Source organism: Quercus lobata, chromosome 4, assembly GCF_001633185.2.
Source record: "Quercus lobata isolate SW786 chromosome 4, ValleyOak3.0 Primary Assembly, whole genome shotgun sequence".
NCBI lineage: Eukaryota > Viridiplantae > Streptophyta > Magnoliopsida > Fagales > Fagaceae > Quercus > Quercus lobata.
Window position 1 is genome coordinate 320,856 of NC_044907.1, and position 21,496 is coordinate 342,351.

At 32.9% G+C, this 21,496-nt stretch overlaps 1 protein-coding gene and 1 pseudogene across 3 annotated transcripts in view; one reads left to right on the top strand and one right to left on the bottom strand.

Annotated features, from left to right (window-relative positions):
• The first annotated feature begins 298 nt into the window (after nucleotides 1-298).
• Nucleotides 299-21,496, top strand: part of LOC115984131 (TMV resistance protein N-like) — a 28,120-nt gene continuing 6,922 nt past the window's right edge. The window contains exons 1-12 of one of the 3 annotated variants that reach the window (XM_031107053.1): nucleotides 299-1,085; nucleotides 4,281-5,385; nucleotides 5,547-5,825; nucleotides 5,943-6,755; nucleotides 6,860-7,971; nucleotides 8,187-8,286; nucleotides 8,490-8,538; nucleotides 11,643-11,700; nucleotides 11,796-11,829; nucleotides 11,982-12,045; nucleotides 13,318-13,475; nucleotides 13,735-14,327. In XM_031107053.1, coding sequence (XP_030962913.1) covers nucleotides 619-1,085; nucleotides 4,281-5,385; nucleotides 5,547-5,825; nucleotides 5,943-6,755; nucleotides 6,860-7,744 — 3,549 coding nt within the window. In that variant the 5' untranslated portion in view covers nucleotides 299-618 and the 3' untranslated portion in view covers nucleotides 7,745-7,971; nucleotides 8,187-8,286; nucleotides 8,490-8,538; ... (3 more) ...; nucleotides 13,318-13,475; nucleotides 13,735-14,327. Of the gene's footprint in view, nucleotides 1,086-4,280; nucleotides 5,386-5,546; nucleotides 5,826-5,942; nucleotides 6,756-6,859; nucleotides 7,972-8,186; nucleotides 8,287-8,489; nucleotides 8,539-9,208; nucleotides 9,450-10,759; nucleotides 10,865-11,642; nucleotides 11,701-11,795; nucleotides 11,830-11,981; nucleotides 12,046-13,317; nucleotides 13,476-13,734; nucleotides 14,328-21,496 lie in introns of those variants that run through there. The other 2 variants (XM_031107052.1, XM_031107050.1) reach the window with 2 other exon arrangements.
• LOC115987823 lies at nucleotides 19,166-20,313 on the bottom strand (annotated as a pseudogene).

Sequence of the window (21,496 nt, forward strand, 5' to 3'; positions counted from 1 at the left end):
GGAAAACAGTGTAATTGTGAAAATTTTCAACCAATTTTTTGTCCCACCAAGCACTCTGAGAGAGGGAGACTACAAACAAATTTGGCATGGTCTACAAAATTTCCAACCCTTCATTTGATGTTTTAAGAGTAGATTACAGACCACGCGTCTAGAAAATTTCCCAGAATCTTTCGTTAGAGTATAAAAGAGGACAAACAATTTTTTATCATATTGATTTGTGATCAGTTTTTTTTTTTTTGGTTGAATATTATGATCCATTTCTTTTTACATTGCTTTTCACAAACTTTTTAAGTAAATGTTACATTACTTTTTGACCAGCTAAAGGATTTTATTTTACATTACTTTTTGACTAGTAATGACCCCGGTATGGTTCGTTGAAGGTTCAAAGAGTTATTCTTGGGCTTTACTCAGAAACTTTCAGGATATTGCAATTCATGTAAAATGCGTGTCACTTTTTGAAAGAGAGACTACTTAAAGCCTAGCCTCTTGCATCCATTCACTCACCCTCAATTCCTAATTCGTCCTTCACTTTCCTCACTTTCTATATTGATACCGCTTTCACAGCTTTCTTTCTCTTTCTCCTTTCAACTTTTTTCATCTTTCTGCTCGTGAATCCGAATGGCCTCATCTCACCAACCCAAGGACTTCGATGTTTTCTTGAGTTTCCGAGGTGAAGATACTCGCCGTGGTTTTGTAAGCCATTTATATAAGGCTTTGGATCAACACGGTATTCGAACCTTCATTGATGATAATCTCACTAGGGGGGAAAACATTTCTGAAGAGCTTTTCAAAGCCATTGAAAACTCAAGCGCATCAATAGTTGTATTTTCTAAAAACTATGCATCCTCTAGTTGGTGTTTGGATGAACTTGCTAAGATTATTGAGTGTACCCCCAAAAAAGTGCTACCAGTTTTCTATCAAGTGGATCCATCTGAAGTTCGTAAGCTAAAAGGGGATTTTGGAAAAGCGCTGACTAAGCTTGAAAAAAGAATTAAAGATAAGACGAAGGTACAAAGGTGGAGGGAGGATTTAACTAACGCAGCCAATATTTCTGGCTGGGACTACAAAGACAAAGACAAAGACAGGTATTTCTATAGTAATACATACTCCTGTTTGTTGATCTTCAAGATTTTTAATGGTTTTGTGATGTCCATTAAATTTTATTGTCAACTAGTCACAGATCCGCGCGTTGCGCGTGATTATTTTTTATGGTGATCTCATTATTATTATTATTATTATTATTTTGTAATTTGAACTAATTTAATGAAAAGTAATGCATTTCATAATCATATTTATCACAAAATAATTTTTTTATTATTGTAGAATTGTTTTATTTAAAATTTAAAACCTTAATTCTACCATAGTTGGTTGACTAATTTTTACATCTCTAAGTCAATTAAACACGTTTTACATGCTACATGTAAACCTTCTTTTCCATAAGGGTTGAAATAATGTGCGTAATAATTTTTTTTTTTTTTTCTATGGAAGTTAAAAAGAATAAAATTCACCTTGTCTTGATGTTTTCTAAAAATTAAATTTGGAGATTCTCTTTCAATAATTGTGAAAATTCTAAGTAATAATTCAGAAGGTAATACATGTTACATGTTCATGCTTTGATTGTGTAATTGTATGATTGATTTGGGTTGTAATTTATAAGTTGAATATGGTGATGTATATCCAAAAGGGCCTAATTTTGTTATTTAGGATATTGAATATAGTATTGTGTGTGATTTATAGAGTAGCGACGGTTGTAGTAATTAAAAATTGGTTTTTCATTGTCTTTTAAGTTAATAAAAACCTTACATCTACTTTTTTTTTTTTTTTCAAAAAACCTTTACAAATTTTTTTAATGTGAATCTTTACATATACCTTAATAAGTAAACCCTATACATTTCATTTTCTTAGATGCATAAAAAAAAGACATTTATTCCATAATAATAGTAGCTAATTAGTTTTTTCATGTTCTCATTTATAACGTTTCTTACTATTATCATATTTTACTAATTGTTGATTTTCATAATAGAGGCATTAAATGAGAGTTAAATTCTTCGAACCTTTTATTAGATTTTAAAAGTCATGGTGTGTGAAGAATATTAGCATTTAAGGACTTTTTTTATATATTTTATTATTTATAAATAATATTAAATGAAATGTCAAAAAAAAGATTTTGAAAATTTTCATCTTTATTTCTTATATATTTCTATTATTACTGAAGAACGTTTTTCTTTTAGTTTTGATAATAAATATGATTTTCTTTTTTTTTTGAAAGGGGGATAATAAATATGAATTTCTAGATTAGAGTTTGATTAGTTTCAAGTTTAAATTTTATATGATTTTATTTAATTGTTGATTATATGGTTTAATTAAGTGAATTTAATGATTTATTTATTTGCATTGTAAAGTTTATAATAACATTCGTAGGGTTATCTTTAATTAATTTTTTACTCCTTTAGCCGTCAGTCTCTTTGTTTTCCAATTAACAGTTACTAATTAATTTATTTAATTGACATTTGATTTCTTTTACTAATCTCTCTCTCCCTCTTTGTTAACATCCTATTGTTTTCCCAAATTTGATGATAATTCTAATGTACTAAATATGCATATTGTAACGTTTATGTTTATTTTTATTTTACTCCATTTTGCTGCCATGAAGTTAGTACATCCATAACTATTAGTTTATTATTTTATGATATGTTTGGTTTGATATTATTATTATTATTATTATAAATTTAGTGTTTCTAAAATAGCATGTGTTTTGTATTCTCTTTTTCTATTAATGCATTGTAACTTTTTATGGGAATACTTTATAAGAAATTGTTTATTCTTTTTTTTTTTTTAAATTGAGTGTTTCTAAATTGATATTTGTTTTGTATTTCATTTTTCCATTGATGCATTGTAACATTTCGTGGGAAGACTTTATAAGAACAATTTTTATTTATTGAATAAAATATTATACGTTTAATTTTTAAAAAAATGAGACAAAATATAAATAATTATGATATGAAGGATGTTGCTAAATTTAAATGTTTAATAAAATAAGATGAGAATAAAATAATAAAAATGAAATGTATAGCAATAAACACCATATTATTTTAGTTATGCTATGATAACAACATATATAAAATAAATATCAAGCTGGATTATCAATTCCAATTTTAGCAAACTAACTGATCTTGTAGTCTAAAACTGATTTTTGCGAATTTGGTGGCAATACTGCATCAATAACAACCTTTACACTAAAATTAAAAAATATATATATACACCAAAAATTGAAATATATATATATATATATATATATAGAGAGAGAGAGAGAGAGAGAGAGAGAGAGAGGGGCTTTTGTGTGTGGAAAAATAGAAATTATGCATGGAATAAGAGGGAGAATGACAATTTTATAGCATGAGGATAAGAATAAGAAGAGTAAAAAATAAAGGAAGATAAAAAGATAGAATAATATTAATATTGAGAGTAGTGGGGATATGAAAAGTTGAAATGGAATGAGAAAGGTTGAAGAAAGTTAAGGTAGAGAGTAGTGGGGATATAAAAAGTTAAAATGAAATTGAAAATTTAATAATAAATAAGAATAATTAAAAATAAGATAAATTAAATATGATATTTTGATTGTAATATAATAGAGTTTTTAATTCACTTTAAATGTTAAAAAATTGTATAAAAAAATTGGAAAAAAATTGATAATGACATGGCTGCTGACGTGGCTCAATGGAAGCGTAGCAACATTAAATGCTACGCTTCAGTTTTTAGTAATATATTGATTGATTAAACAACAACTAGAATTAATTGTTAGCTTTTATTTTCTCTTTCAATTTTACTAAATTATGAAAGTAAAATTTTCTTGTCATATCTTTTATACAATCCTCTTTTTCTTTTCTTTTTTCTTTTTTTCATTTTGAGAAGAATCATTTGTACTAAGCTAGTTAGCTATAGATTAAAGATGGAAATAAAAGAACTTAATATTAGATTACTTACCATTATTAATTAGGAATTTCACCCCTCATAATATTTAGAAAATTTTTAAAGAAAAAAACTTAATTCATTTTTTCTCATCTAAGTGGACTTTTAATGCCACTTCATCCCAAAAGCTAATTGCTACCCAAAAAAATGAATTAAATTAAAATTTTCAATCTGAGTTACATGTCGCTTACTTCATCTAACAACACTTCAATTGTGATGTAAAAATTAAACATCTTGCATTCAGTTTATGTTATTTATTTTTCATAGTCCAACTTGTTGCATGTGTTAATTAAATGCTCTATGAATGACAGTGGCACTGAATCTGAACTTGTCCAAAAAATTGTTGAAGAGATCTTAAATTCTGATTTCATTCAGATGCCATCAAATGAGCAGCTGGTTGGAATAAATTCTCGCATGAAGGCAGTAACAAAACTTCTAGATATTGAATCAAATGATGTTCGCATGGTAGGGATCACTGGCCTTGGTGGAATAGGCAAAACTACAATTGCAAAAGCTATTTATGAGAGGTTTTCAAATCATTTCAAAGCAAAAAGTTTTGTAGAGAATGTTAGAGAGTGGTCAAAGACAGAACAAGGCAAAATCCATTTACAAGAGGCACTTATTAAGGGTATCTCAGAGGATAAGAATTTGAGGGTGAGTACTGTATATGAAGGAACCGCAAGTATAAATAGAATTCTTCGCCTAAAAAGGGTTCTTATCATTCTTGATGATGTGGATAATGCCGACCAGATAGAAACATTGCTCGGACGATGTGAATGCTTTGCTAGAAGTAGGATCATTTTGACAACAAGAAATAAAAGATTGCTACATGATCGAAATGGTCTTTCAACCTATTCCTATGATGTTGAGGAATTAGATGAACATGAAGCTATTGAACTCTTTCGTATGCATGCCTTCCCAAGTAACAAAGTCCCTGAAGATTATTTGGAACTTGAGAAAAAAGCTATAAGTTATGCCAAAGGCCTTCCTCTAGCTCTAAAAGTAATGGGTTGTGATTTGTGTAAGAAAACTATAACTTTTTGGAATGATGCCTTAGATTATTATAAAAAAAATCTTCATGAAGATATTCAAAAAATACTAAGAAGAAGTTATGAAGGATTAACCGAAAATGAACGGAATATTTTCCTTGATATTGCATGTTTCTTCAAGGGATATGACATGAGGTATAATATGATTAAGGATGTATTGAAAGCTTGCGGTTTAAACCCAGAATATGGTATTGGAAAACTTATTGATAAGTGTCTCATTGATCAATATGATGATTATTTGTCGATGCATGACTTATTACAACAAATGGGTATGGACATTGTTCGACAAGAAGCACCACAAAACCCTGGAGAACGTAGCAGACTATGGTGTTATGAGGAAGCCCTTGATATATTAACTGAAGATAAGGTATGCATGTTATTTTGATACACTTCCTCCCTTTACTTCACATGAGAGGTGTATTACACATTTTTCCCTTTAATTATTTATTTATTCTGAATATTATTTTTGTTTAAATTTCATTAACTATTATATGTTTTGGTGAGTCACTTACCCTATTGTTCAACTAGGGTTCAGTTAAAATTCGAAGCATAATATTGTGGCCGCCTAAATCAGAAAAAGTAGAGGTGCAAATAAAGGCACAATTTTGTAAGATGAAAAATCTTAGATTGCTTTTGATTCGTAATGTACGTTGTTGCAAAGGACCCCTTGAATGTCTTCCCAATGGATTAAGCTTGCTTGATTGGCGTGAATATCCATTTTCTTCATGGCCACCAAATTTTTTTCCTAAAAAACTGGTTGTGCTTAACATGCCTTTTATCCTATTAAAGGAACCAGTACTCAAGCAGGTATGATCATTAGCTTTTATAAATTATTATTTTTTCTAAGTTTTTAATTTATAGTTTATTTATATATACTTCTTTAAAGGTTAAACCGTGTTCTAACTTTCAAATTTTTTTCTACAGGGTTTTGTATCTTTGAGACATGTGGACTTCAGTTATTGCAATCTGATTACGAAAATACCTGACTTATCAATGACCCCAAACATAACGACATTGGATCATAGTTACTGTGATAATTTAGTTGAGATTGATGACTCCGTGGGGCGTCTTGATAAGCTTGAAGTGTGGGACCTTACCAGTTGCGTAGAACTTGAAACTCTTCCGAACTGTCTCACGATGAAATCTCTTACATCTTTTGATCTGGATGAATGCTATAGGATTAAGAAGTTCCCAAATATCTTGCACGAAATGAAAGGTGTTGACTATTTAACACTTGAGGCGAACTGTACTAATGAATTGCCTCTGTCATTTGGGAATTTGATTGGGCTTAGGGAATTAAGAATATCATCGAATTCAGGAGTGGCACATTTTCCAGGCAGCATCTATAATTTACAACATATAGAGAAGCTTTCTTTTTATGGCAATTTCATATTTCCAAAGAATGTGGAGATTGATAGACAGCCAATGTGCAACTCTCTTGGTTGCTCTTCCAAATATGTTTTTCCAATGTTGAAACGTCTAGTTATTGGGCAAGATAAAATTTGCTCAGAAATAGAATTTATTTTGAATTATTGTTGCCCTCTCACACTGGAAGAGTTACACATCTACGACAGCAAAGTTGTCACCCTCCCAGAAAGCATGAGCAGATGTGAGAGATTACACACGTTTATTATTAAGGGTTGCAATGAATTGCGGGAAATCCTAAGGCTTCCACATGGTGTAAGACGTGTAGAAGTAGAAAGTTGCCACTCGCTGGATTTACAATCATTGTTTCAGGTATATCTCTCTCTTAAAGATATTAAGAAACTATTTGTGTTACCTTCACAAATACTACATGATTTGCTAAGATGTAACTTATTGAATTTGCTAATTGCATGCAGCTGCTTACAAAAATCATAAGGCTTCCACCAAATCTACCTCCATGTTTAGGTGACACAAGCCACATGTTAATGTTTCCACACTCATATACATTGCTTCCCTTTTGTCAAAGCCGCATTTGTGAAGATGGTTTTGAGGTAGCAGGAGATGAGAATGATATTCCAGATTGGTTCAACCATCAAAGGGATGGAAATTTAATATCATTCTCGATTGGTCCCGAATTTCCAACAATTGCTCTCTGTATTGCTTTTAGAAAAAAAGATTCTTATTGTGATCGTTTTTATGCTTATAATTATTATGTCATCATCTCCATCAATGGTAGTGAACGAACGTTAGCAAGAAAATTCATTCAAAAATATGGGAGGTTTGATTATCTGTGTTTTTACTGTAGACGTCAGAGATCATTGCAGGAACTATTTCCGGACTTGAAACTAACTGATCGGAATCATGTTGAGATCCACAGTGAAATTATCAATTTTAATCCTCCTCGATCCAGAGATATTGCCGATCCTATCGTTGAAAGGATAGGAGTCCATGTAGAATGCAATTGCCCTCCTACCGTTAATAGGCACCTTTCTTTGCAATTAGGTTTGGGACTTCCAATGGATACAGAAAATGGATCAGACTTGGGCGTTACAGGCTCAGCTTTTACAGCTTCAAAGCATCTCCACCCTCTCATGTTGAAGTCCCTACGTCGCGCTGCAAGAGCAGATATGAAGTATATAGAGCAACCACAACATGATCCAGATTTGGGACTTCCAATGGATACAGACTTAGGTTTGGCACTTGACTCATCAAATGTTGATCTGTTTGATTTGGGCTCATCTTCAGTGGCCCAGCCTGTAACGCCCCAAGATAAAAAAAGAAAGAGAAAAGTAAAGGTCTGATTTTTTTTTTTTAGTGCCCCACCTACCCCACCTAATTTCCACCGCTCATCTCTTTGGCCGGCTCACTCCTTTCTTCTTTTTCATTTTTCCCTCAAACACTCTCTTCACTCTCTCATCCTCTTCCACCGGTACACTCCACACCACCATCTTCACCATCATTTTTTTCTGGCAAGATCACCAGGAAAATCCTTAAGAACATCTAAGCACCTTCACATACTATATTTGAGGTAAAAGTTCTAATCTCTTTTTATAGGTTTTATGCTCTTGTTTGAGATTATTTTTATCTAAGTTTTGATAAGGATTCCCATATGATTTATGAGCTTTGGAAGTGATATTTATGTCTTTATATGTATGGGTTTTGTATTGGTGGAATTATTTGATGAGTGGGTTTATGGTTGTGCTAATGGTGGCTATTTAAGGTTTATTTATGTCGAAAATTTAGGGGTTTTGAGTTATAACATGTGGTAATTGGTAATTGTGATGGGGTTTCTGATGGAGATGCAACACAGATTTCGACAGTGAAGACCCCAATTTGATGATTGGTAAGTTTCTTGTTTCATCATTGAGAGCTTTCCCCAATAATTCAAAAACGTTATTGTCAGCTTCTATTACTTCTATTGTCTTATATGTGTTGTTCCTTAACCTAAATATCAATGTTCTTTCAGTTGCATTATTTCATTTTCTGTATTGCTATCCTAAAATCCGATGTTATAGAACTGATAATTGTGCTTATTTCTTTTTATAGAATATGATGCCCCTATTCAGCTTGTCAAGCCTCGTGAGCGCAACACCAGGTTCAGTTTATTATCACTCTTGGTAAGGCTTGCTGTTATTAGTTTGTTTATTTGCTTATTTGTTGAAATTTGACAAAATTACAGTTTTAAACTCGTAAATGAGGTTTGGCCTATTCTGTTTTATGTTTTTGATAGGAAATCTTTCTTTTTTTTAAAAATAAAATAATACTGTAATAATAAGAAGTCCGCATTGTCAAGTGTTTATGTGTTACTGTTCATGAGTCATGCTTCATATTATCTGGATCTAAAGAACTAGTCACAATAAAATGCTAATGCTATATGATTCCAATACGTAAGGTCCACGAGAGATCTCATAAAGGATAGTGGAATAAAGCATCAATACTAATTAGAAGAAGTCCGCATTTTTTTTCCCCAAGTGTTTATGTGTTACTGTTCTTGAGCCATGCTTCATATTATCTGGATCTAAAGAACTAGTCACAATAAAATGCTAATGCTATATGATTCCAATACGTAAGGTCCACGAGGGATCTTATAAAGGATAGTGGAATAAAGCATCAATACTAATTTGATTGAACATAACATTTTATACCTAGTTAGTTGAATAAAATGCTAATTCATTCTTGACACAATAATTTGATATGTATGGCACCGTTTTCCTTTTCCTTATCTTGTTTGTGTCATTGAAACTTGGAATAAAATGTGAAAAAAGGTGGCAAAGGATCCGAGCTGTAAAGAGATAAATGCGTTAGCACAACACATACAGAACCTGCTGACACCATCAACACCATTATTCTTCAATACCCTCTATGATCCATATAGGGAAGGAGCTGACTTCATTCGTGGATACCCCCTTAGCTTGAGAGGAGCGTCTACTGCCATCTCTCATGGGCTGTGGCTCAACATTCCTGACTATGATGCCCCTACTCAGCTTGCTGTTGCTTCTTTTATTGGTTTGTCATTGCTGAACTATAATTTGTTTTTATTTTTATTTTTATGGTTATTAGCATTATCTCACAAAATGTTCTGTTTTAATACATTTGGTAATATGCTATTCCGTATTTTTCTCAATCAACTTTCAACTTGACGTTATTCTTTTCCTTGGCTGCCAAATAGAGGTGAAGATTATTATCTGATTTTACAATTTTGTAGGGAATGATTCCTTAGTATTGTTGGAATAGACATTTTTTAAGTCTATGATTTCTTTTTTATTATGGTTTGGACTTTGGACTATTGCTGCATTTTTTTCCTAATGTTTTTAAATTCTCTAATAATTTCCTGGACTCTCACTCATTGAATTTTGGTGTGTGTGTGTTTGTAAAAGCTGCTTATGAAAATCCAGGTATTAGCAAGTTGATCAAGATGTTGGTTTCATGTAATGGTGTCTGTAAGATTTTCTTTTCACAAGCCTATAACAGACTGACAGAGATTTATATTTACTTTGATTTAGAATTTTTCTGAAGTTGAAAAATTTTAAAGAACTATAAAAAATTTCAAATTAAGATCTTTTGAACGAACATACCATAATAGAACTTTCCCAATTTTCAAAGATTTATTTCTTATATAAAGAAATGACAACCATGATGAAAGGCAAAATTACCAAACTCTGGACATTGAGGACTATGAGCTGGGACTCTCTCTCTCTCTCTCTCTCAAAATACTACCTATAGGTAGAAAAGAGTGGTACAATCAATTCATGACTTCCCAGAACTAGATTTTTTTTCAAGTATACAATTTTGTTTTCAACACCGTTTCAGTGTATATTATTTTCTGCTATGCTCACCTGCTGTCCAATGTGTTCTATTATAGGCATTTAAATGATCTTCTGACTCGGCTTTTTATGCAAAAGTCTTTTTTTTTTTTTTTTGTTCTTGAATCATGTGTTCTTGTATTTACATGATAAATATAATCACACAAGTTATTCCTTTGAAGGGCAAAAATATTAGCAATTCAGCCCCGGTAAACCATCATTCCTGGAAGTTGGCTTCCAATCAGATATTTAAATTTGTGTGCAATGATGCTTCTATCTATTGAGAAACCTTATGCACAAATCGGTATTTTGCCTGTTGAACATGTTTTTAATACATTTCTGCTTAATTTGTTTGCCTTAAAACTCATGGCTACACCTGTTTTTTTTCCCTTCAAATGTTGTAGTCTAAGAACTTACAATTTTCTTTGGCGTGCAACTTTTTCATTTTATAGGCATTTACATGATCTTTTTACTCTATACTATCAATGTAAAAGTCTATATTCGTCTTTGCAGGCTGAGGACTTGAAATAAGTTTTTTTGGTCTATTGGACAATTTTATTGACTTGATCCATTCAAAGAAGATAACAAAAGAAAATAGAAAGAACATTTTTGCAGTTGGTGATTCTTCTTCTTCTTTCCATTCATTATTTATAATTTTACTTGTTGATTTGATTTTTGAGAAAATTAAAACTGTTCAATTACATACCAAAAGATATTTATTGTTTATCTAAGTATTATACGTATGATTCTAAATGATAATATTCATTTGAGGGGCATCAAATTATATTAGGTTCTCTATCTCATACACACCTGTTTATGTATCAACCATGAACCATCCTATTTTTGTTACACTAAAAAAGACAGATTCTTGATGAGAAATAGTATATTTGTAAGCCCAATTATAACAAACAACAAAGAAGCAAATGTACCCCTTTTTTATTTATTTATTTTTTAATATTATTCGTCATTGTTTCCAGCATAAAGAAAAGCAACATTTTCAAAAGATCAAGCATGGCAGAAAAATATAAAATACATTGAAAGCTTGGAGTGCAATATAAAGTCTGGAAGTCATCCAAGAAAATGTGCTTCTAAACAAAGGATGACATTCAGTGATTGTATTGAACATATCTGAAAACAGGAAACATCAATCACATAATCTTGCAAGATTTTTAATCCCATGACTTGATTAAAAATTTAGTAGTTTACATGTGTCAGATCAAAAACAGGAAACATCAATCACATGGTAGCCAATAATATGTGGTTCTTGGGAAGAGTGATGCAGTGATGCTTGAGATACATGCATGTTGTTTTGGGTGTGGAGTCTGGATGTCCTAATTTGTTTTTGTTTTATGCGTAGAGGCATGACATTTTGTAATTTCCTCTGTATTTGTTTCAGATTTGGCTGGTCAAAATGGACTTTAGCTTGTATCTCCACTATGACATTCTCAGATCTGGTAAACATATTTTCAACTGGCCTTTTCAGCATTATAGATGGTTATGTAAGGGAGATCCTATAGCCCTTCTCTTATGTTTCTTTTTTGTTATGAAGATGCTGAAAAGGATGATTGCAAGAGCAGCAAGAGGTATTCTTATTGTGTTTCAAGTGGGAAAGGAAATTGAGATTTCAAACTTCATTATAGATGATCCCTGCATCATCTTCTATTGGAAATTTAACATAGTTTGGTTATCTTGGTTTTCTGCTTCTTTGCATTGGGAAATTTCTGCATTAAAAAAGAATATGGGTTTCAAGTGAATTGGTTTGAGCAGAAGATGAATTGGCAGATATTGTAGGCTGTAAGGTAGGTTCTCTTCCTGTCTTCCCATGCGAAATTAACTTTATTAATTGCTGCAAGGATCTTTGTTTTAGGCTGCATGGAATTTGATGATTGAACAAATATGGACATTAAATTCTATCAATATATATATATATATATATATGGATGTTAAACTGAAGTGCATTTAACTACTTATTTTCTTTCTTACTTTAGAATGCTTATATAGGTGGTTATATGTATGATAAATTGAAGTGCATTTTCCATTTTTGTGTCTGATTTCGTTCAAAGTATCAGATCAAATATTTGCAAAATTGTAGAGAAAAATATGTTATTTTATCTAATATATTTTCTTGTCCTTCCGTAATTCCCTTTCTTAGAGCAAAAAGAAGGGGGTGCCCTTTCTTAGATCCCAATTTTTTCCATCCTGAATGGTTCCCTTTTCAATTTTCTTATTGCAAGGCTTTAATATTGTTTTTTGCAAACGCATTTGTAATCATGTTAGCAAGTCAGTGATATGGAAGGTGGAGGAGCCCTGTCTCTGATCTATTTGTAATCATGATTTAAGACAAGTTAACACTTAACATGAAGCTGTATCTGCTTCTATTCGAAGTTGAAATAATCTTGTTCTTTTGCACTAGCTATGTGATACGCTCTTCTCTCCTATTTCTTGTAGTTCAATAGGCTAGACATGATCTTAATTAAGGGACCCTTTTGTATACTAATTACCTTTGATTCTGTACCCAAATTGAGTGGCATGATTTTCTGGTTTAAGTTATTTGTGTGTTTTATGTAGTTCTCAATATAATGGTGTTTAAAAAAACTGAGAGTCAGATTTCAATTTTATCAGGAAATGACTTACCATAAAATAAAAAAATAAAAAATAAAAAACCTATTAGATCATGAAGATATTGTCTGAGTTGTGTACAATATTCTTATACTTTTGTTATTCAAGTGTCACTTAGAATGAACGACTCTGTGACATTATATGTACACAAATATGGGCAATTATATAATTTGTTTGTTAATAGATGGTATACATGCAAAGATATCTAATATAAATATAATAAAGCAGAAACATCTAGTGAGGCTCTGCCATGATTTCGAACTGTTTGTGAAATTTAAGATTTATAAGATAAAATGGTATAGTTGTAAAGGAGGGTGGGGGGTGGGGGTGGGGGGGGGGGGGGGGGGAAGGGGGGCGCATTGGGCGGTGAAGACAGAGGAGGAGAAAGTAGAGCAAAGCCACAAAGTTCAAGTCATTACACTAACTTGTATTTATTGTTGTGGTTCTTTTAGGTGAAGAGAATGATCAATCCTTTGCCAATAATGAGCTTGATGAAAGAGTATACTGGCATTACAAGTCTCCTCAATTAGAATGGCTTTTCTTGGGATGAAATTTGCAAAACAGTGGCACTGTGGCAGCTAATGTTTAGCTTTGGGAAGCTTATATCAAGGTGCCATTCTATCCCATAAGTAATTTTTCTTGGATACAGGGTTTTCCTCTAGTTATCATTAAAGAGCACCCCAAAGCATAGCATACAAACTTGTATATTTTTCTCCTTTGATGAAATGATGTTACTTCTGTATTCATTTAGTAAACTGAGTGTTTTTTTGGGTAAAATGAGATGAAGAATATATGATCATATTGATTCTATAATAATCAATGAACTGGATAATTTTTTGTAGCATACGTTTAAAAATGACATTTTGCAGGAACATTCGGATTTGTGCTTGACTTATGGTAATGAAAGTCAGAATGGAAGATCAAGTTCGTTTGGACATGAAAATGGAGGTCAACAATAATGGCTTTTGGATGGGACTGACGATAACTTGGGATATGCAATATCTTGCTAGGGAGTTTGAAATATCTTATCAGGGCAAAAATGATAGTTTCCAACTTCTTAAGCCTCAGCATGTTCTCAAAAATTTCATAGATCATCAAGGAAGAGATACAAGAAGCACTTGAGGAAAGGCCATGAGTAGTCAAAACAAATGTGGGTATTGAGAAGGACAAAGAGTACAATCGAATCGAATGTATTGATACAACATTTCAAATTGTTCCTGAAATAGATGAGAAGCTCTTTTTGGAGGGTTTTTGAACTCTTAGAAGATGAGAGAATGGCCACGAAATTTGCGGTGAGGAAATGGTTTTTGAGAATGGTTTGATAGGACATCTATTTTGCTTGTCAAATTGGGATCTAATTTAGATTTGGTTCCAGAGTTTTGTCAATGTAAATAAGATCAAATTTTGGAGTAAAAATATTTTTGGAATAGAATTTCTTGCTTGATTCATTGTTATATTTAGAGTTTTATACCCAAATCATTTTCAAGTGTTCAAGGTTTTAATAGGAAGCCAGTTTGATTTTGTTGGGAGTACCTGCAGCTACATGGTGATGTTTACTGTCTTGCTTCATAGATGAGAAAGTAACAAAGCTTATATTAAATATTAACTTGTCACTATCATTCTCTAGACTTGAGACTTGGGATAACCTAGAACCAAAAGACAAAGTAATTGAACGTACTTTCAATTACTTGTACACTGATTTACTTTTTTAAGGCATCCTGTACTGAACAATTTTAAAAAAAGAAAAAGAAAAGTCATTCGTCTTTTATTAACTTATTGTTAGGTGGTTTGGGCTCAACCCCCGTGTGTTTGGGCTCATGTTTGTAGAATTTATCTACCTATCTCTTTTATTCACTTAGCAATAAATAAATAAATAAATAAATAATACTACCAGTGTACCAGTAAGTATAAGCAAATTTCATGCTAAAATAGCAAAGTGGGTGTTGTTTGCACCCAATGCATTATACATATATAACCTTTTTGGCATTTCTGCCATTTGGATCTCTAAGAACAACAGCCCAAACAATTTATACTTGTGGCCCAATATGTCAAAATTTACCCTATTTGTCAAATTATATATTGTTTATTATCAAAAAAATGTAAAAAATTGTGTCATTTTTGTCTTAATGCGGATCATTTCATTTAGATATATGAGTTCAATAAACATTATGCTGCTTGCAGTGTAAACTCAAGTAGTAGACTCAATGACTGTGGATTGGATCCTATAACATAGAAGTACTGGTAAGAGCATTTGCATTGGACTACTCAATAGGCTAGTCCAGCCAAAATATGCCAAGAAAGCCCAATTAATTGACTCACATTCATGCAACCTAATAACAAAAATTCATGCAAGCTACACAAGCCATCCAAACATAACTGGCATGGTAGCTTAAACAATTACATTTTTTTTTATTCGTTTTCTTCCTCCATACCTGAACTGTTTAGTAGTAGTTGGTTGCAGGTGTGGGTAGTAGCATGGGCAAAGGTGTGCAGTGCAGTGTGGCATAATGGGATTGACGTGTGCATTGGCCAAGACCAAGTGAGAGAAAAATGTAAAGAGTAAGACTAAAAAAACCAAGAAAATCAATCTCCTCTCTTATGGTATTTTACATACATTTAGTCATACCCTCAATCCTGAATAAATTATTTCAAAGGGTTTCAAATATACCACCGAGGTGGTCTCCACGCTTTTCATTGATTTTACCGGCCTCATAAAGTTAAATTCCTACTTGGCAGCTCTAATGTGTCAATGGCTATATAAGACAAATTTTTTCAATAGCTCTATTTTGTCTCAGTACCTTTATTTTATATGACATACCAATTACGAAAAGACAAATGACCAAGAGCAATCTTTGAAATTCCTAGAACCAAAGATGTTGTCACTTGCATCAGTTACATTATGGTTAATAAAATTGCTATATTTGACATGAACCTTAATCATATTATGATAAATATTTGGGTCATTCACAAATACAAGTTGCTATTGAAAGTTCGTCGTCATCAAAACTTTCTGGCTTCATATCTTGGTTGGAATGCAGTTTCCAATGAGCTTTTCCACACAAAACAAATTTCCAGTAATCGCATTGTTTGTGCCTATCTCAATGGTGTGTAAAGTCTTGCTCAAAATGGAGAATTGGCACACCTTTCCATTGAAGGTAAGCAGCCCAAACAGTTATTGCAACTAATGATCCTTAATTTGTTTTATATAGTTCCCGATGATGAATCATCTTCAATTAAAACTAAGCTACAACTTAGCATATGATATTCTTTGAATATTTTTGAAAAAAATTACTACCAAAATTGGTCACTAAAGCTACTTCTCTTCACCAATAGTTATCCTACTTTGAGCATGATCGCAATCAAGTTCATCTATAAATGAAAAGTCACACAATTTACTTCCAAAATTTTCTTTCAAGTCTTGACTACTATGTTTGATAACCATAAGGGCCATCTTTAAATAATTGGTCACATATTTGCATCACTTGGAATGAAGTCCATGAGGGCAAAAATGGCCCTTATTTGTGGGACATTTTTTTTGGTATTAGTTCTTGGTATGTAAGACTTGGTAATAGTGGCAAAAGGTATATTTCTTAGTATATTTAGCCATAACTAATATGTAAGGGAAACTTCAAGGAGGCTGAAAAATCATTATAGACGAATCATTACGGTTTTGTTAATAAGTTGAACAAAATGGTCAAATTTCACCTCTTTTTTTTTTTTTAAACAAGATGGTTGTGGTTATCTTCCTACTAGACTCATCTTCTTGCTGGATTATAAAGGCTTTTTTTTTTTTTTTTTTTCCTTTTCCTCTTTTTACTTACATAATATAATTTAATCTAATTCTTCAATATAAATAGCACAAGGTTCAAGGTTATATAGAGATCATAAAGAATAGTAAGAAACTATTTCAAAATAAAATTATAAAGTATCCACACATCGCGCATGATATCATCTAGTTCAAATTAAAATAGAGAGTTGTTAACATACGTGGCTTGACTGCCTATTATTTATGTTTTTGGCTTTGAGTTGTTTGCGTGCACAGCTTCACAAAATTGCCTACCTTTGATGAACTTTTCATATATATATCTTCAGCGGTTTTGTAAAAAATAAATAAATAAATCAATAAAGAGGATGCCATGCAACAATTGAGTAGGGTAAATTTCTCTATTCTTATACTTTGTGATTTGTGAGAGCTTTTTTGGAGTATTTGAAGTTTGTGAAAGTGCCTCTATACTACTTTTCTATTTTTCATATTTATTAGGAAAACTTTCCCCTCATCAACGCCTATAAATGATTTAGGACAAAATTTAGCTACAAAATTGATTGTAGCTTAAGGATACAATTTTGCTCAATATCTTTTTATTGAAGATGAATATTGACAAATCCACCATTGGATTTTTTTTTTTCTTCAATACTTGTAAAATTCTAGAAAATTAAAGATCAATAACTATATCATTAATAAATTATTTGAATTTCAAGTTTTTGTAGTTTAAAACTAAATTATGCATAAAATATAATCTTATAGATTATATAGTAAATAATATTCAATTGATACAAAACTTGACATATGTGTTAAGAGCATAAAGAACATGCAATCTAACTATTAGATTTTTGCCTTGCACTTATTGTTCATCCTTGCAATTGTTGAGCGCTTCGATTAATTAATTTTCTAATAACGTATATTCTGCATTAAGTGCATTTAGGTTTATAATTAATCAAGCTGTAATTAAAATTGAGGGTCTAAACTAGCTCCAGCATTTACATTATCTAGCTTTTAATTTTTCTTTTCTAAGTTTGAAAAATGATTCTCTACTTGTGGCTCAGTAGCACTTTTTGATCTCCACAGAAATATCTTGAGTTTGAATCCACTAATTTTTATAAAATTAAAAAAAAAAAAAAAATTCTTGCAATCATGAATTCGATAACTTGGGTGCCTGCTATGCCTACACCAAGTTTCCTGACCAATCAACTACATAATCAAAGTGTCTAGTACACAGGACTCCTCATTCTATAAGTTGTGGAGAAGTGATTTATAGAAAACTTTACTACCAATTTTTGGAGAAACACAAAAACTCTATGTTCCAAAACCCTATAATATCAAAGCTAGTGTTTGGTGACCATTTCTTGTCCTAACAGATCTAGAAGGGTGGTCTTTTTTATTCAGATTCTTCTTTCTTTGTTTTGGTGATCATTTCTTGTCCTAAAAGATTGAAGATTGAATTCTAATATTTTTAGGGTTTTAGAATTGGAATTTCAAAAATAGATGCTTTTTCTTTTTGTTTGGCAATTTAAGTTTAGCTTTTTGTCTGACTTCTCCGTCAACCCCCTCCCCTCCCCCCCCCCCCCCCCACCCCCCAAAAAAAAAAAAATAATGATAATAATAATAATAAAACAATAAAATTAGTTGTTTTCTGAAAATTAGTTTAGCAAATAAGCTATTGAAAACTATGGGATACAAAACTATTTGTGTCATAAATGATTTGAATTTTTCCATTTGAGAATTCAAAATTTTTTTCTTGACTACAATGTTTCATTTCCTTCGTCTATTAGAATTTAAAGATGCATGACAAACATGATTGACGTAGTTTTGTTTTTTTTTTTTTTTCAATACAAAATTTAAATTTCAACATCATGTTTGACTTGATTTGTTCAAGGAGTAATTATTATTATGAATCTCGATCCCCTTGGATTGCAGTTCTCTTAGTTACAAATCCAAATCAACCCATATGCAAGTATGCTTTAATCCCACAGAAATTATAGCAAGAACAATTTAACAAACCCAAGAAAGAAAAAAAAAGTGAGATTGAACTAGGAATCCAAAATTAAAGCTAAGTAACTAAGAAGGTGAAAGACACTAAAGAATAATAGGCATGAAACAAGGGAACCTTGTATCCAAGAACAAAGGACAGAGCAAGAGACAAATGAATAACGGAAACCAACCACGGATCAGTCTGAATTTGATACCATAATACAAATAAGAATAGGTGTGGTGCCTCACCTTTAAAGGAGGTTGCTCAACACTAAGTTATTTACAAAGATACCCATTATCATCAATCTCAAATGCTTACCTTTCAACTGAGGAGAATGAAAACTCAAGGGAACTACTTTTTGAAGGTGGAGAGTGATTATACAATGAAGGACTTGGGGGCACAAAGACTTCAATAACTCCCTCAAGCATCTGTGTGATCTTTTTCATCGAAGGTCGCAGTGAAGTATCTTCTTGAATACACGAAATTGCCACAATCACAAGCCTCTCTAACCTCTTCATGTCATTGCTTGCTTCCTCATTGTTTTTACCAACTAATCTAATTTTTTATCTTTGTAACATTCGTAAGCCCAATCTATGAATGCCTCCTCTGCTTGCAATGCAAATGTAACAATAGACTTGCAACAAATAATCTCAAGTAACATCACACCAAAACTGTACACATCAACCTTAACGGAAATGGATGCTTTCCTAAATTATTCACGTGCAAAGTACCCAATCGTCCCTCTTATTCCTATCCGAGCAGCTTGAGTTTGCTCAGCCAACAAAAGCTTTGCTAATCCAAAATCAGCAATCCTTAGTGTAAAATACTCCAGAAGTATGTTTTGAGGTTTTATGTCACAATGGATGATTTGGGTGTTGCACTCTTCATGTAAGTACATGAGACCTCTTGCAATTCCAAAAGCAATCTGCACTCTTTGGTTCCAATGAGGCCTGGATAGCCCAAAGAGAAAGTTAGCTAAAAAACCATTACTCATGTACTCATATACCAATAGCCAGTGATGCCCCTCATCACAATAACCGAGCAACCGGACTAAATTCTTGTGGTGAGTTTGACCGATCACACTCACTTCTGTTTTGAATTCCTTCTCACCTTCTTCTACCACCTTACCTAACTTCTTTACTACAACAAATCTTTTTGAATCTGATGGAAGGACCCCTTTATAAACAGTTTCGAAAGCACCTTTCCCCACTATTTTCTTGAAGCCCCTGGTTGCTTCTTCGAGCTCTTTATGTATATAGCTTCTCACTTTTGTTGCAAGTGTGCTATCAATATTCCATGGCGAATTCAGCTTTTTGTGGTGCAAGTAGATAATAGCCGCAATACTAGCTATGAAGAAAAGGATACTGAGAAATGCAGAGCTGCCAAGAAGAAGTGCCAAAACAACTACCAGAGACTGACCTTTCTTGAAGTTCTCTAAACCAAGGCCTTCAGGTAACTTGATGAAAGCTATTCTTGTAATATTCGGGCTATATCTTCCATTCGACAGAGGATACTTCTTTTACCAACATAAATTGCCACTGTTTTCATAAACGGCCACAACACGCATGCAATTGTCAAGGCATTGCTGTTTACACTCTGTTTCATTAACCTCTTGAAGAAAGCTGTAATCCGTGAATGGCCAGTCCACATTTGTAAGCCGTTTAAAGTTTGCAAGCCCTTTATTTTTTTCCCATCCATTGTCGCAGCTGGGTAATGGGTTTATAAGTTAGAAAGAAACCATTACAACATTTCTGGTCCTGTGATTGAGATTTGTAGGAACCACTATCATTTTCATGGTCTGAGACTGTAAGGTTGAATTTATTCAACCATCTAATTGGCTTTATTCCGTGCCAAATTTGCTTGTAATTCAGCACTTAGTAACCCTGTATTTAGGTGGGTTTGATGTAAGGGTAGTGAGTGAGATAGAGTGAAGTTTGCTCAAGAGTGTGCAAGAAAACAGAGACTCGCGGCTGGGACTCGCGGGTGACTCGCGGCTGCAAGCCGCCAGAAGCTGCACATGTGCCAAGCGTGCTGGAAGATGAACAGTCATGCTAGCTGGAGCACTACAGGACAAAACAGGACAACTGGCCATACGGTTATCTCGCGACTGGATCTCGCGACTTAGTCAAGCCGCGAGGTCAAGTCGCGAGCCACCCCTGTTTTTGTAAAAACCTGACGTTTCACATTCCTCTCCACTCCAGTATAAATACCCCTATTACCCACGATTGAAAGAGAGCTTCCAGAGAGAATCTTGAGAGAGAAACCCTAAAGAAAAACTAGATTGATTCACACACAATCTATACCTTAGAGACTCTTTAAATTCCTCAACTCTCTTCCTCTCCATTGTCAAATCCTTGAGAGGCATTATACCAAACCAGGTTCTCACCTTCATCATCATTGTGAGTCTGCTGTTTGGATTTCTGGGAAGCAGTTAGGAAGGAACCAATCTTCATTGGTTGATGCTATGGTCTAGTAGCGGAATCCGGGAAGCTAGAAAAGAAAAAGGTTCGGCGCAACCTCGTTGGAGCAAGAAGCTTGAAGGGCTTAGGTGCACTGGGTAGATTAGGCTTGGAGGGTCTATTGCTGTCCTTGTATCCAACTATATTTTCTAGTGGATTGATTACCGCTTGGAGGGCGGCGGAGAGGTTTTTCGCCGAGGACTTCGGTTTCCTCTTCGATAACACATCGCGTGTTGTCTTTGTGTTTGCATCTTCCTTCCTCTCTATCTTTGCCTTTATATTTATCTGCTGTGGATTTTAAACTGTTATGGCTTAGATAGTATTTAATCAATTTCGTATGATAGCATATGTTAAGTTTCCGCACACTAGTTGTTTGACATATTGCTTGAATTGATTAAGTTGTTATTTGGGGGTCTAAACGT